Consider the following 15,787-nt stretch of genomic DNA (forward strand, 5'->3'; position numbering starts at 1 on the left):
GATTGATTGATTGATTGATTGATTGATTGATTGATTGATTGATTGATTGATTGATTGATTGATTGATTGACATTTCAAATCTTTCATCTGTCCAGTCTCGGTGCTGATGTGTCTCTGGTTTGGGAAATCCTGGCACCCCGCGGACAAGGAATATAAACACAGCCAGCCAGCTAGGCTTCAAAGGCTTGCCGGTCGTTAACAAGGAAATTGCAAGAACTATACCATTAAATTATATTTTTTAAATCCGGTTGGGGTGGGAAAAGCCTCACTGAAGCCCAATCCCCTGTGTGGCGATCAACACAATCTACATCGCCTCCGACATGCTGCTATTTCTAGGAAAGAAGAAAGATAACACAGGGGTTTGGAAAGAAATGATACATGAGGAAGTATCGTGTCTGATCCCATGGTAAGAATGTCAACAGAGTCCGGCTCCATGGCTAAATGGTTAGCGTGCTGGCCTTTGGTCATAGGGGTCCCGCGTTCGATTCCCGCCAGGATCGGGAATTTTATCCACCATTGGTCACTGACACAGGGGCTGGGTGTATGTGTCGTCTTCATCATCATTTCATCCTCATCATGACGCGCAGGTCGCGTACGGTCGTCAGATCGAAAGACCTGTACCTGGCGAGCTGAACATGTCCCGGACACTCCCGGCACTAAAACCCATACACTATTTCAATTCAATGCCAACAGATAGATACGGCGATAAAGGTTTGTGGTACTCCCGGCACTAAAACCCATACACTATTTCAATTTCAATTCAATGCCAACAGACAGATACGGCGATAAAGGTTTGTGGTACTGGAGGTTTGCAATAAGGGCAAGATAAAACCCCGTAGGCAGAAATAGGAAGATACCTATAGGTAAAACCTGACAAGTTCTGCGTTATCGAGACCTCGATCGTCTTTTATAATAGCAGCGGCGCTCATCTAGGCTCTAGTTTACGTGTTGAGAGAGATGCCCGGATATTTTTGTTTATATACCGTAGTGTATTACAGTGTCATTTGTGATTGTTATTTGAGGGATCTGAGTCACTTGATTGGACGAAACAATTCACTATGTTTAATAACTTCTTAAAAACAAAAAACAAAAAACAAACAAACATATTTTAGCTCTTATGTCCGTAACGTCTTGTTTGAATTATAAAGGCGACGACGACGTGAATTATAAATTTTGTTCGTTTTTTGTTACTTGTTTAACGTCGCACTAACACATCGAAGGTTTTCAGTGACGGAGGAAGGGGAAAGGGCTAGGAGTGAGAAGGAATAGGCCGTGGTTTTAATTAAGGTACCAGTATTCGGGAGATAGTAGGTTCGAACCACACTGTCGGCAGCCGTAAAGATGGTTTTCCGTGGTTTCCCATTTTCACACCAGACAAATGGTGGGGCTGTACCTTAATTAAGGCCACGGCCGCTTCCTTCCCACTCCCAGCCCTTCCCGGTCCCATCGTCGCCGTAAGACCTATCTGTGTCGGTGCGACGTAAAGCAACTAGCAAAAAAATAATAAATAAATAAAAATAAAAAATTAAGGTACAATGTGAAAATGGGAAACCACGGAAAACCATATTAGAAATAACATCAAGAAGGCTGTGAAAAAGAATGAAAGATACAAGATTGTTACAAATTTAAAATTACTAAAATCATTCCAGAAGAACTCACTATCTCCTGAATCCAAGCTCATAACTGCGCGACCCTAATCACAAGGCCTCTCACAAAAAGTAGGCTATCAAAAATTATCTAGAGGACTGCGTATTGTTGTTTGAGTCATCAGTCCATAGACTGGTTTGATACAGCTCTACATGCCACCCTCTCCTGTCCCAACCTTCTCATTTCTACATAACTACTACATCCTACATCTGCTCTAATCTGCTTGTCATATTCGCATCTCGGTCTATCCCTACCATTCTTACCACCTACACTTCCCTCAAAAACCAACTGTACAAGTCCTGGCTGTTTTCAGATGTGCCATATTATTCTATCTCTTCTTCTGGTCAAATTTAGCCAAATCGATCTCCTCTCACCAATTCGATTCAGTATCTCTCCATTCCTGATTCTGTCTACCCACCTCAACTTCAGCATTCTTCTGTAACACCAGATTTCAAAAGCTTCTATTCTCTTTCTTTCTGAGCTAGTTATCGTCCATGTTTCACTTCCATACAATGCCGCGCTCCAGACGAAAGTCTTCAAAAACATCTTCCTAATTCCTATATCAATGTTCGATGTGAACAAATTTATTTTCTTAAGAAATGCCTTCCTTGCTTGTACTAGTCTGCATTTTGTGTCCTCCTTACTTCTACCATCATTAGTTATCTTACTACCCAAGTAACAATATTCATCTCCTTTCTTTAAGCATTTCCTAATCTAATATTTCCTGCATCACCTGACCTTGTTCGACCGCACTCCATTACTTTTGTTTTGGACTTATTTATTTTTCATCTTGTTTATTTTCATCTTGTATTTCTTCTCCAAGATTCTGTCCATACCATTCAGCAATTTCTCCAGATCGTTTGGAGAGTCACATAAAATAACAATATCATCGGCAAATTTCAGAGTTTTCATTTCTTCTCCTTGGACTTTGATATCCTTCCAAAATCGTCCTTGATATCTTTTATCGCCTGTATTATGTAACCATTGAAAAGGTGAGGGGACAAACTACAGCCTTGCCTCACTCCTTTCTGGATTAATGCCGCTTTTTCAAAGCCCTCGATTCTTATCACTGCAGACTGATTTTTGTATAGATTGTAGATAATTCTCTTTTCTCGCTATCTGATCCCGATCATCTTCAGAATCTCAAACAGCTTGGTCCAATCAACATTATCGAATGTCTTTTGTAGATCTACGAAAGCCATGTATGTAGGCTTGTCTTTCTTAGGTCCTCTAAGATCAGACGTAAAGTCAGGATTGCTTCACGTGTTCCCACATTTCTTCTGAAGCCAAATTGATCTTCTCCCAACTCAGTTTCAACGTGTCTTTCCATTCTTCTGTAAATGTTAAAATTCTACAGGCATGAGATACTAAACTAATGGTGTGGTAGTTTTTACACTTGTCAGCACTGGCTTTCTGGGGAATAGGTATAACAACATTCTGCCGAAAATCGGATGGCACTTCTCCTGTATCATACATCTTACACACTAAACGGAATAACCTCTCCATGCTGGTTTCTCCTAAGGCAGTCAGTAATTCTGAGGATATGTCATCAATTCCTGCTGCCTGGTTCCTACGTTTTTTTTGCTAGTTGCTTTACGTCGCACCGACATAGATACGTCTTATGGCGACGATGGAATAGGAAAGGGCTAGGAGTGGGAAGGAAGTGGCCGTGGCCTTAACTAAGGTACAGCCCCAGCATTCCTGGTGTGAAAATGGGAAACCACGGAAAACCATTTTCAGGGCTGCTGACAGTGGGGTTCGAAACTACTATCTCCCGAATACTGGATACTGGCCGCACTTAAGCGACTGCAGCTATCGAGCTCGGTCTCGTTCCTACTTAGGTCTCTCAAGCTCTGTCGAATTCTGAGCTCAAAATTGGGTCTCCTATGTCATCAGCATCAACAGCCTCTTCTTGTTTCAGAACTCTATCATCTACTTCTTTACCTTGATACAACTGTTGGATATGTTCCTGCCATCTTTCTGACTTGTCTTCTTTCCCTAGAAGTGGTTTTCCATCTGAGCTTTTAATATTCATACACCTAGTTACGGTACCTCACCTAGGTTTCTTTGATTTTTCCTGTATGCAGTATCTACCTTTCCTAGGACCATATGTGCCATTTCACTGTTAGTAATGAACATCGTAGAACAAATTGGACGCTATGCCGCGGGAATATTAAGAATAAGACGCAAATCTAACCATAAATGTCGAGAAGATTGTATTTTCATCATGGATAAACCAAGAAATAACATCAAAAATGCGGTGAAAAACAATGAAAGACACAAGATTGTTACAAGTTTTAAAATTACAAAAATCATTCCAGAAGAAACCAACTCGAGCAGATCGCTACTCCTCACTCCGTAAAAATCGGGCTCAAGAAAAGGTTTGCGTATAGTAATGCCATATACAGGCTATATTGAGACCGTAAGAAGACATATAAAGAATATGAGCGGAATCTGAAGAAAATTGAGAAGGAAATGGAATATATAAGTGGATGAATAATAATTATGAAGTCATATGCGTCAAGTTCAGATAGATTATTGCGGTTATTGAAATGAAGGATAATATATGATATGAGAAATATGAAGCAGATGATATATATATGAAGAATGGTCGTGTAATAAGAAGAATAATGATGGTGATGGTTATTTTTCGTCGAGATGGAAGAGATGGATATATTTTATTGATGATATTTAGTAGACGTGAGTTAAGGTTAAGTGTAAATGTATTTGATTCCATAATGTATATTAATCCTTCAGTATTCCATATATAGCACTAAATACGATCCATGTAACTTGCATATGTCAGTTAGACACCTGTAGATCATCAAAAACGAATCCATATAGGGAAGTGAAAGTGAAATTATCCCATATTATCCTGAATTCTTAACCACAAACGTATTTATTCAAAGAAATAGAGTTAGGAGGCTTGCTTGCTCATATTAAATGGTATCACTGAAGAGGTTCTCCATAATTGGATGATAATGACATTGGTTATTAAAGTCTTCTTAGACGACAGACCGCAGAATTTCCAAAAATAACATTAATTAAGATGTCAGGACTAACTGGTGACATGATGACAGATCGCATATGGTATACATAACTGGCACTTCAATTAATTTTGGAAACTTATATTTTATTTTTGATGAATGACTTAAATAATGATCAGTAATGGCAATTTTTGATTATTTGAGAGTGAAGTAATGTTTCAATGAGTTATCTTTATCTTTTCTTCCTTGTGTATATCAATATAAAGGACTTTCAACTTGAAACACTCGATAGAAATGAATGAGAAAACGAATGCTTTCCTTATATGAAAGATTATTAAACGTGATATAATTGTAATTATGAAATGTTGACAGATAGATGCAGGCAAAACAGATTGAACACTTGTGAATAGATTTGCAATGTAGGTACTGTATTGTATAAAAATTTTAGGGGAAGAATTTAAGGAATTATGTCGTGTATATACAAAGAAAGAGTAACAAACGTGATTTTAATTTAATAATTTGTTATAAATAATGAGCATCTCTGAATCATTCTCTACATTCAACAGAAATAATGTATATAGCAAGGACTTATATTTACTTTGATAACAAAGGCCTTTAAATATTTCATATAAATATTAATTAGATTAATTAAGTGAAGAGATAACCAGATATTCAATTTTCGCTCTATTTTCAAGATCTTCTAATTTAATAAAGAAATGTTAGATGAATTTATTTAATATTTTCAATGGTATTTTAGGTTAGATAAGTACTTATAAGTATCTCTAGGTTAAGAATGATAGAAATTTATGAAAGAACATGAATTAATTTGCGAGATGGAGACTTCCAACGAGCTGATATGATGTAAAAGTTATTCGTTTGTCTCATCCGATGACTCTACTTCAATATCCTTGCACTTATCTTTCAGCCATTCTTTCTTAGCTGTCCTGCACTTATTCTTTATTCGCCTGTATTCTTTTCTGCCCTCCTCATTTTTTACATTTTTGTACTTTCGTCATTCGTCAGTCAGGTCTAGCATCTCTTGAGTTATCCGTTGTTTCTTAGTTGATCTTTCCTTTCTTCCTAACTTTTCTTCAGTAGCCTTACTGATCTTGTTCTTCATGACTGTCTATTCTTCCTCTACTGTTTTTCCTAGAGCCTTTTCGTTTAGTCCTTGTGTTACATGTTCCTTGAAACAATCCCTCACACTTGTTTCGTTCAACTTGTCTAGATCTCATCTCCTTGCATTCCTTCCTTTCTTAAAATTCTTCAATTTCAGGTGGCATTTCATGACCAACAGGTTGTGGTCAGAGTCCACATCTGCTCCTGAGAAAGCCTTGCAATCCAACACCTGGTTTCTGGATCTCTGCCTAATCATAATGATGTCTATTTGATACCTTCCAGTGTCTCCAGGTCTCGTCCATGTATACAGTCGTCGTTTGTGGTGTTTGAACAAGTGTTAGCAAGGACTAAATTATTATGATCGGTGCAGAATTCAACCAGCCGGCTTCCTCTTTCATTCCTTTGTCCCAATCCGAATTCTCCTACTATGTTACCTTCTCTTCGTTGGCCTACCACTGCATTCCAGTCTCCCGTCGCAATTAGATTCTCGTCGCCTTTTACATATTGTATTAAATCTTCTATCTCTTTGTATATTCTTTCAATTTCTTCATCATCCGCTGAACTAGTAGGCACACAGACCTGCACTATTGTGGTGGGCATTGGCTTGGTGTCTATCTTGACAACAATGATCTTTTCACTATGCTGGTCGTAGTAGCTTATATTCATCATAAAACCAACTCCTGCATTTCCCCTGTTTGATTTTGTGTTGATAATTCTGTAGTCGCCTGACCAAAAATCCCACTCTTCCTGCCAACGTACTTCACTTATACCAACTACATCTAACTATAGTCTATCCATCTCCCTTTTCAGATTCTCTAACCTACCACACCGATTCAAACTTCTAACATTCCATGCTCCGACTCGTAGAATATCAGTATCCATCTTCCCGATGATTGCCCCCTCTTGTGTAGTCCCCACCTGGAGATCCGAATGGGTGACTATTTTACCTCCGGAATATTTTATCCGGGAGGAAGCCATCATCAGTACGGTACATCATTCATGCAGAGAGAGGTGCATGTCCTCGGGAGTTAGTTATGGCTGTAGTTTCCTGTTATTTTCAATCGTGTATCAGTATCAACATAGCTAAGCCATGTTAAGTAATATTACAAGACCATATCAGTCAATCATCTAGACTGCTGCCCTTGCAACTTCCGAAAGGCTGCAATCCCCCCTTTCGATGAACCATCCGTTAGTCTGGTCTCTCGACAGATACCCATCCGATATGGTTGCACCTACATCTTGGCTATCTGCTTCGTTGGGACACGCAAGCCTCCCCACTGCGGAAATGAAACATGGTTCAAAGGGGAGGGACTGTGTATTATAACAAATAATGCCCAATAAATGACACGTGTTTTATTGTAACCTATGGTGCCAGTCGGAAAGTTTCAGAATTAATAATAATAATAATAATAATAATAATAATAATAATAATAATAATAATAATAATAATAATAATAATAATGAATGAAAATCCACAACCTGTTTCCAGTCATTTGATCGGGTCAGGAATGGAATGAATGAAGCCCCTTCTACCGGCGAGGATGGGAATTGTGCCGACTGCCGAGGCCTGTCGCACTTCTCTGGGGCAATGATTAATGAATGATTAATGAAATGAGATTGGAGAGTGTTGCTGGAATGAAAGATGACAGGGAAAACCGGAGTGCCCGGAGAAAAACCTGTCCCGCCTCCGCTTTGTGCAGCACAAATCTCACATGGAGTGACCGGGATTTGAACCACGGAACCCAGCGGTGAGAGGTCGGCGTGCTGCCGCCTGAGCCACGGAGGCTTTTAATAATAATAATAATAATAATAATAATAATAATAATAATAATAATAATAATAATAATAATAATAATAATAATAATAATAATGTTATTTGCTTTACGTCCCACTAACTACTTTTACGGTTTTCGGTGACGCTGAGGTGCCAAATTTTTGTCCCGCAGGAGTTCTTTTACGTACCAGACATGAGGCTGACCTATCTGAGTACCTTCAAATACCACTGGACTGAGTCAGGATCGAATTTGCCAAGTTGGAAAAAGAAGGCCAGCGCCTCAACCATCTGAGCCACTCAGCCCGGCGTTTCAGAATTGAGTAGCCTACTCTTTAATCAGTGCTACTACTCTTGTCATTGGTAATTAATTCTGTCATTTAATGTCGATTTAAAGAATTTGAAAATTCGTGAAGTCCGTTGATTGAAAACATATGTAACTAAACAAGGAAAAAGAATTGTTAACGGGCGATTTGGCTGTGCGTTTAGGGGCCCGCAGCTGTGAGCTTGTATTCGGGAGATAGTGGGTTCGAGCCCCACTGTCGGCAGCCCCGAAGATGGTTTTCCGTGGTTTCCCATTTTCGCACCAGGCAAATGCTGAGGATGTACCTTACTTAAAGCCACAGCCGATTCCTTTCCACTCCTAGGCTTTTGCTATCCCATCGTCGGTATAAGACCTTCCTGTGTCGGTGCGACGTAAAGCAAGTTGAAAAAAAATGTCGGAAAGAAAACAATGTTTGAATAAATATGCGTTTTATAGGCCTACAATATGTATGTATGTATGTATGTATGTATGTATGTATGTATGTATGTATGTATGTTGGGTATTCAGCCCGAAGGCTGGTTTGATCCACTGCAGCTCCGCCAACAGCTGTCATAAATAGCTTAGGCGTCACTGAAGAGGCGTACTAGGGAAATGAGGAGTGAGGTAGTTTCCCGTTGCTTTCCTCACCGAGCCAGCCGTTGCTATTACATATCAGTCTGCCAAGCTCACTGAAATGCATGCACCAATCGACCCTATGAGTGATATTTTCACACCATTCATAACAGGGACTGGCTGTATAAGCAATGGTATGACTAACATCACTCATACCTCAGTCACTTTCATATTGTTAAAGCCAAGGATGAGACTGAGACAGGTCAATGAAAGTAACAAATTTGATATAGCCCATACCAGAAGACATAGTGAACTGTAAACACTACATCTCGCCAGGAAAGGCATGCCTACAATATACAGTGTCGTAAGTAATAATCAGCCACTTGGCATCCATCTGTGCTGTAAATATCATCCGTTTCCACGGAACACACTTGATCGCCGAAGTACAACGGAACAAGAAGGCTGAAGAGAAGGACGAAGTACATATCCAGATCGTTCATTCAAAAAGTTCAGTAAAATGCCTCTATGGCACTGACAATCATAAACCACGGTCTAGTTAAATATCAACTTTTTCGACACTGGCACTAATAAGCAGTTGGGACAGGAGGTGATCACCTAATTCCCTGAGCTAAGCAGCCAGCCATTCGAAATAAAAATGGACGAAGTGCTCGTGACTAGGTTCTAGTCGAAATGCATAAATTTAACGAAAATAATAAAACGATAATATCTTAGTCCATTATCACGAAACGATGAGAATTTTGTTATTGTTTTCAAACGTTATAATTATGTTTAGACATTGAGCATATATATCGATTTCAGCGACTTGCCCACTGTGCAGGAGGAAATAACCAAATCGTGTAGCAAGTTATGCCTTTTATTTGTGAATAAGAACAGTTACCGTACAAGTTGTTTTGTGGGAACGAAGTCTGGATACCGAAACTTTGGCTATGATAGAGGCAGCTACGGGTTTAAGGAACGCTGGCAGTAGATGACGTCAGTTGTTTACTAATGCACTTTCAGGTTCTTACGGAAATTGAAAGACGTCGCGTGAAGGCAGTTCATTTCACTCCAAGATTAACATACAAGGTTGCATATTGTAAAAAAATTAGAGCACTTACAGTACACCATTCACTACTTTTACGGTTTTCTTGCATGCGTTTATTTTACGTGCCGGTAAATATACCGATACGAGACTAACGTATTTAAGGATCTCCAAATATCACTGGACTGACCCGGCGTTGAACTACCAACTTGAGCTCAGAAGACCAGTGCTCTACCATATGAGCTACGGTACTCAGCCCGACCATTCATTTTTTCTTAAAATGTATTACCATTTTCTACGAAGAAGCAAATGAAGTAAGTCACTTTCATAAATATGAGTTTTATATGTTATGGTCATCAAACTACACCGACTTATGTTTTGATTAAAGCATTGCGGTGCCCTGTACAAGTCGATGTACTACACTGAGTTGATGTAAAACGTATGTTATTTTAGAACAAGCGTCTTAGTTAATTTCATATGGTCGTTACCCGAACTTCCATCCGTTCTTATGACAGTACTCTATGTGCTAAAATGACTAATGGATCACATGAACCGGTGGTTTTAGATGAAATTTCTAATCTCTCTCGTAGTTGTTGATGTTAAGACGTCAACAGTGGTTCTCTTTGACACAAGTTCGCTTGATGCGCCCATCAGCCTGATTGTGTATGTAAAGTTATGAAGACAACAACTTGTGGATCACCTGCGTCTTGTATTGAGCGGTCTACTGGGCTCTTACTCATCAATGATACGGTAAAACCAAAAGTAATACTGCGCTGAAAATATACCTTTAAGTACGAGGAGAGTCGCTACTTTAGCCTCGTATCGGTATATTTACCGGCACATAAAAATATACTTCTGCAAAGGTGTACGTTAACAACCTGAAAGTGCATCGGTAAAGTAAACAACTCGTAGAAGGGGATTATTGTTGCTAAATAGCTAATCTGTTACGGTAATATACGAGTACTATTGTGTAAATAGCGTGCGATATTACCACCAACAAATGCATTCTAGATCAGCAAGTTAAACCTGTTGAAGCCAGTAAATAACCAAAAGTCAATAGTGATTATAGACTCTGTACCATTTTAGCCAAATCATATTTTGATCTTTTGATCTTAAATGCTAATCCTACATGAACATACAGCATCCATTCTATATGGCATGTATCATCTTCACACATCAGTTGTAATCTGGTTTAGAGGTTAGAGTAACCGGCCATTGGGTTCTAACTACTGTAATTGGGTTTCGTTGGTATTGGCGCTCGTTTCTCCTACCTTCCTTATTCGTTCATAATTGTATTGTTATGTACGAAAGGGGAACCGAGTGCATTTGAGTGCTAACCTAACCGAGACGGTAAAGGGCTGATTGCCTCCATGATTTTTCGAGTCTTACAACTTTCTTACAACGATTTTCTTGTGGACAAGCGGCGCTGTTGATATCTGTTTGTGATTTGGTAATAAGTAAATAAGGAGTTGAAATATGTTTATGAGGATACTTTATCTTAAAAACTGAAGCATTTACAGACGTGAAAGGTGGTATTTTGAATTTCCTTTCAAAATAAAGAAACACGTATTTTTTTGTTTTCAGAAAGTCCACTTAAGGCGGGAGAGATGGCGTGGGAGGACATCAGCAGACGAATAAGTTTGAGTGGTGTCTTTAAAGGTAGGAAATATCACAATATGAAGATAAAGTTGGAATTCAAGAAGACAAATTGGGGCAAATATTCATCATCATAAAAATAAATAGTTTGTTCAAAATTTTCAAAATTATCCATTAATTGGAGTAGCAGGATCCCTTATCACTTACCTGAAAGCCAAGGAGGAATATTGGGTAGTCGGATTAGAGCTACACCCTTTAATTGATAGTGTAGTTATGCACGACCTAGGTTTTAAGATTATTATTATTATTATTATTATTATTATTATTATTATTATTATTATTATTATTATTATTATTATTATTATTATTATTATTATTGTATGCATCTTGCATGAAGACCATTTGACGACACTCGAATTGACGTACCCCAAATAATAGCTACGGAACTCATTTGTAGGAGCAGGCAGATTTCCCTTCCCCTGATGTGAAGTTTTCTTCTAGTATGGCAGCACTAATGACGGAATAAATGTTAACATGTGTGTTTTTGAGAAGAGAGAGAAGTTTTTTTGCTATTTACTTTACGTCGCACCGACAGACAATACGAGTGTGTCCCTTTAAATGAATATACAAAGACAGCTAATGGTTCAGAAGCATGAGGATACAATTTCAGTTTAACAGAATAGGAAGTGATAGATGTCCAGTAAACATTTAAATACCGGGCAAGTTGGCCGTGCGTGTAGAGGCGCGCGGCTGTGAGCTTGCATCCGGGAGATAGTAGGTTCGAATCCCACTATCGGCAGCCCTGAAAATGGTTTTCCGTGGTTTCCCATTTTCACACCAGGCAAATGCTGGGGCTGTACCTTAATTAAGGCCACGGCCGCTTCCTTCCAACTCCTAGGCCTTTCCTATCCCATCGTCGCCATAAGACCTATCTGTGTCGGTGCGACGTAAAGCCCCTAGCAAAAAAAAAAAAAAAAAAAATTAAATAAGAGGATAGGTTCATGATACCCTTATCAGGAAAGGAAGAGAATAAAGCTTTAGCCAGGAATTTATAGCTAACGCAAGGATTAGTGACCAGAAGGTCACGTCTTCGACTCTCGCCCATATAAATATAGTCAGATGTGTGGTGCCTTCATCAAGGGTTGCACCGTGTATTGTGTTCCAAATGCATGTCATGGTTTTTTTTTCGAACATTATGACCAACTCCCTTGGCTTTTATTGTTTCATATTGATTTATTTTGAAGGAGAAGGTCCGGCTCCATGTCTAAACGGTTAGCGTGCTGGCCTTTGATCACAGGGGTCCCGGGTTCGATTCTCGGCAGGGTCGGGAATTTTAACCATCATTGGTTAATTTCGCTGGCACGGGGGCTGGGTGTATGTGTCGTCTTCATCATCATCAGTACAGGCATGAAGACTGGTATTTGGTATCTCCTTTAAAAATAATGAAACACGTTTTTATTTGTTTTTGGGAAATCCAATTAAGGGACTGAAAAGAATTGGAAGAGTGGGTGCATTTTTAAAATGAGTACCGGTATATCTACATTATATGTCAAAAATTTAACATGTTAGAGACAAGAAAGTTGGTATTTGGAAAGTCCTTTAAAAATACAGGAACTTGTACATTTTTGTTTTCGGAGAAGCACTTAACAAGGGGTGAAAAGAAGTGAAAAATAGTTGAATTATTTTTGATGTGGATACTTATATCTTAAAAAATGAAGATGTTACAGACGTGAAAATTGCTACTTGGAATCTCCTTTAAAAATAAAGAAACATGTATTATTGTTTTCGGAAAATACACTTAGATGGGAGTGAGGGTGGGGGAAGGACTGATCAAGGGGTTGAATTCCTTTAATGGGGATACTTATGTATATTTCAAAAACTAAAGATGTTACAGATGTGGGAATAGGTATTTGGAATCTTTTTTAAAAATAAAGAAACATGTATTTACTTTTTCGTCTTGAGAGAAGACTGTTTCTCACATGTACAGTTCTATGTTGCATGGTCGTCTTAGATCCAAAAGGTAATACCACAAACTTGGTTTACAAAGAATTTCTGGGGTAAATGAAACTCATTTTTGGGTGAGTTTTTATACTTTAGGAATTTTCAGATTATATCTTAGTACAATGCAGAGGAATGACTACTTTGATCAAATTACGAAATCCATGCAAGCGAAGCCGCGGGTAATTGCTAGTATCTGTATAAAATCAAGAAGAGAAAGAAAAAGTCACAGTTCAATGAGAGAAAGTTTTAAGATTTACGAATTTTAGTTATTTTATTTGAATCTGGAGGGGATTTGAAGAAATTAGTCATGATAAGGACACGGCTTTGGGGAAGGAGTATAAGGTGAATAAATCTAAAACAAAAGTAATGGGATGCAATCGAGTGAAATCAGGAGATACAGGAAAGTGTCTTAAATGTAGTTGTATACTGTTACTTAGGTATAAGAATAGTCCGCCTCTGTGGTGTAGTGTTTCGCGTGATTAGCTGCTACTCCCGGAGGTCCGGGTTCGATTCCCGGCTCTGCCACGAAATTTGAAAAGTGGTACAAAGGCTGGAACGGGGTCCACACAGCCTTGGGAGGTCAAATGAGTAGAGGTGGGTTCGATTCCCACCTCAGCCATTCTGGAAGTGGTTTTCCGTGGTTTCCCCACTTCTCCTCCATCCAAATGCCGGGATGGTACCTAACTTAAGGCCACGGCCGCTTCCTTCCCTTTTCTTTGCCTATTCCTTCCAATCTTCCCATCCCCCCACAAGGCCCCTGTTCAGCATAGCAGGTGAGGCCGCCTGGGCGAGGTACTGGCCATCCTCCCCAGTTGTATCCCCCGACCTAGAGTCTGAAGCTCCAGGACACTGCCCTTGAGGCAGTAGAGGTGGGATCCCTCGCTGAGTCCGAGTGAAAAACCAACCCTGGAGGGTAAACAGATTAAGAAAGAAAGAAAGAAAGAAAGAAAGAAAGAAAGAAAGGTATAAGAATAAAAACTGAAGTAGAAGTAAAATAAAAAGGTATGAAATGTAGACCAATTCATGGTGGGAAGATCTTCCTTAGATATTCTTATTAGAAAACTCTGAAGATATTTTTCTAGGTCTTGGGATTGCACGGAAGTGCAGGATAGATAACCGGTGTGGAAATAAAAACCATAGAAGTCTTTAGAATGTGGTCTTCGAGAAAATGTTAAAGTTAAGATGAGTAGATTCAATTACAAATGAAGAAATACCGAATCAATTTGTTGAGAAGAGGGCGGTTAGGTAAAATTTAACCATAATGAGATTTAGATTGGTAGGATCCGTAGGACATGGCCAGAGACTACGATAACTTGCTCAGTTGTAGAAATGTCGTAATGTCTGCCCTGGAAGGCGGTTAGGAATGTTATGGAAGGTCGATACATGATTATAACAAACAAGTTAGAATAGATGTAAGATGGTATAATTATGTAGAGTTGAAGAGGTGAGGACACGATAGGGTGGTAAGGAGAGTCACGGAACATCAAACTAGACTATGGAACAACAACAACAACAACAACAACAATCCCATTTAGGCCATCATTTATAAATCTTTGTAGATTTAAAAAATGTCGAATTGTGATTATAAATAAGGAAGTAATCTAAAAGTAGACTTACCGTCTACGCAGATTACAGACATCAAAGTACAACTCCAGTCTACAACTCAATATGGTTTTTAAGGAAATGCTGTAATGACTGTTCTGATTCCTTTCAAATGACGTATAAAACCTGGAAAATGTAACTTTTAGTCATAAGATATATTAAATGTCCATTTAAAATTTCCAATTACTTCCTCGATAACAGTTTCGACTGTCGAAGACAGGCTTACGTACAGTCTGTCTGTCAGGTCATCAGCCCAGAGGCTGGTTGGATCCTCAAATAGCATCACCAAAGGCTATGCAGTTATAGGGAAACCACAAAAACCAGTGGCAGTACCAAAATGAGGCGTACTAGGCAAGATGAGGAGTGAGGTAGTTTGCCATTGCTTTCCTCACTGGGCCAGACAGTGCTATTGTAGCACAACTAACCCTATGAGCAACACCTTTCATGACACTCAGACACACTGGTTGTGCTCTGAATGTCATTACTCAGCACCACCCATACCCCAGCAGCTTCCATATTGCAACAGCCATGGATGAGACTGGGACTTCAGTGGAAGCTACACTTTGCTCTGGCCTGTGCCAAGAGATGGATGCAAAAGTACTGTAACCATCAAGAAATGACAGCAGGCAGGCTTACGTACTAGTGTCTTCATAAAGTTATTGACAGTTAAAAATAGGAGATGAACGGACACATTGAGATTCACAATGCAATTATCAAGTCCTTTGTAACCATATCGGTGACTTAGGTTCAGTTGTTTTGACATATTCGTCTACGGAGTGTATTACCTGAAATCCTGAGTTTGAAAATACTTACCGCAAAGAAGGGATCAGCTCGGCGGCCGAAACGCAGGCGGAGTGAGGGCGACCGGTTGGACTTGCGCACAATCTCGTGCGTGCCTTGAGGTTGGGTCAGTCGTCCTTCGAGGGCCTCCTTCTGCAGCAGTAACTCGTATAGGTCGCGCACATCTGCCAACGAAAATTGCGAGAAACGTAAATAACACTTCATTTTAAGATGTTTGAATATACTGCACATCGTAATGACTATACTTTTTATTAATCGCCGAAGTACTTTAACGGCAGTTGTGATGCTACTGATTTGAAAATGTACAATAATTTCGTGTGGCTATTATAGTCGAAAGCAGCTCT

The 15,787-nt window shown here is 39.3% G+C and overlaps 1 protein-coding gene across 1 annotated transcript in view; it reads right to left on the reverse strand.

Annotated features, from left to right (window-relative positions):
* sNPF (short neuropeptide F precursor) overlaps positions 1-15,787 on the reverse strand; it is a 332,676-nt gene that overhangs the window by 4,105 nt on the left and 312,784 nt on the right. The window contains exon 3 of the mRNA XM_067150170.2: positions 15,456-15,607. Within this exon, the coding sequence (XP_067006271.1) occupies positions 15,456-15,607 (152 nt within the window). The remainder of the gene's footprint in view (positions 1-15,455; positions 15,608-15,787) is intronic.

Source organism: Anabrus simplex, chromosome 1, assembly GCF_040414725.1.
Source record: "Anabrus simplex isolate iqAnaSimp1 chromosome 1, ASM4041472v1, whole genome shotgun sequence".
Classification (NCBI taxonomy): Eukaryota; Metazoa; Arthropoda; class Insecta; order Orthoptera; family Tettigoniidae; genus Anabrus; species Anabrus simplex.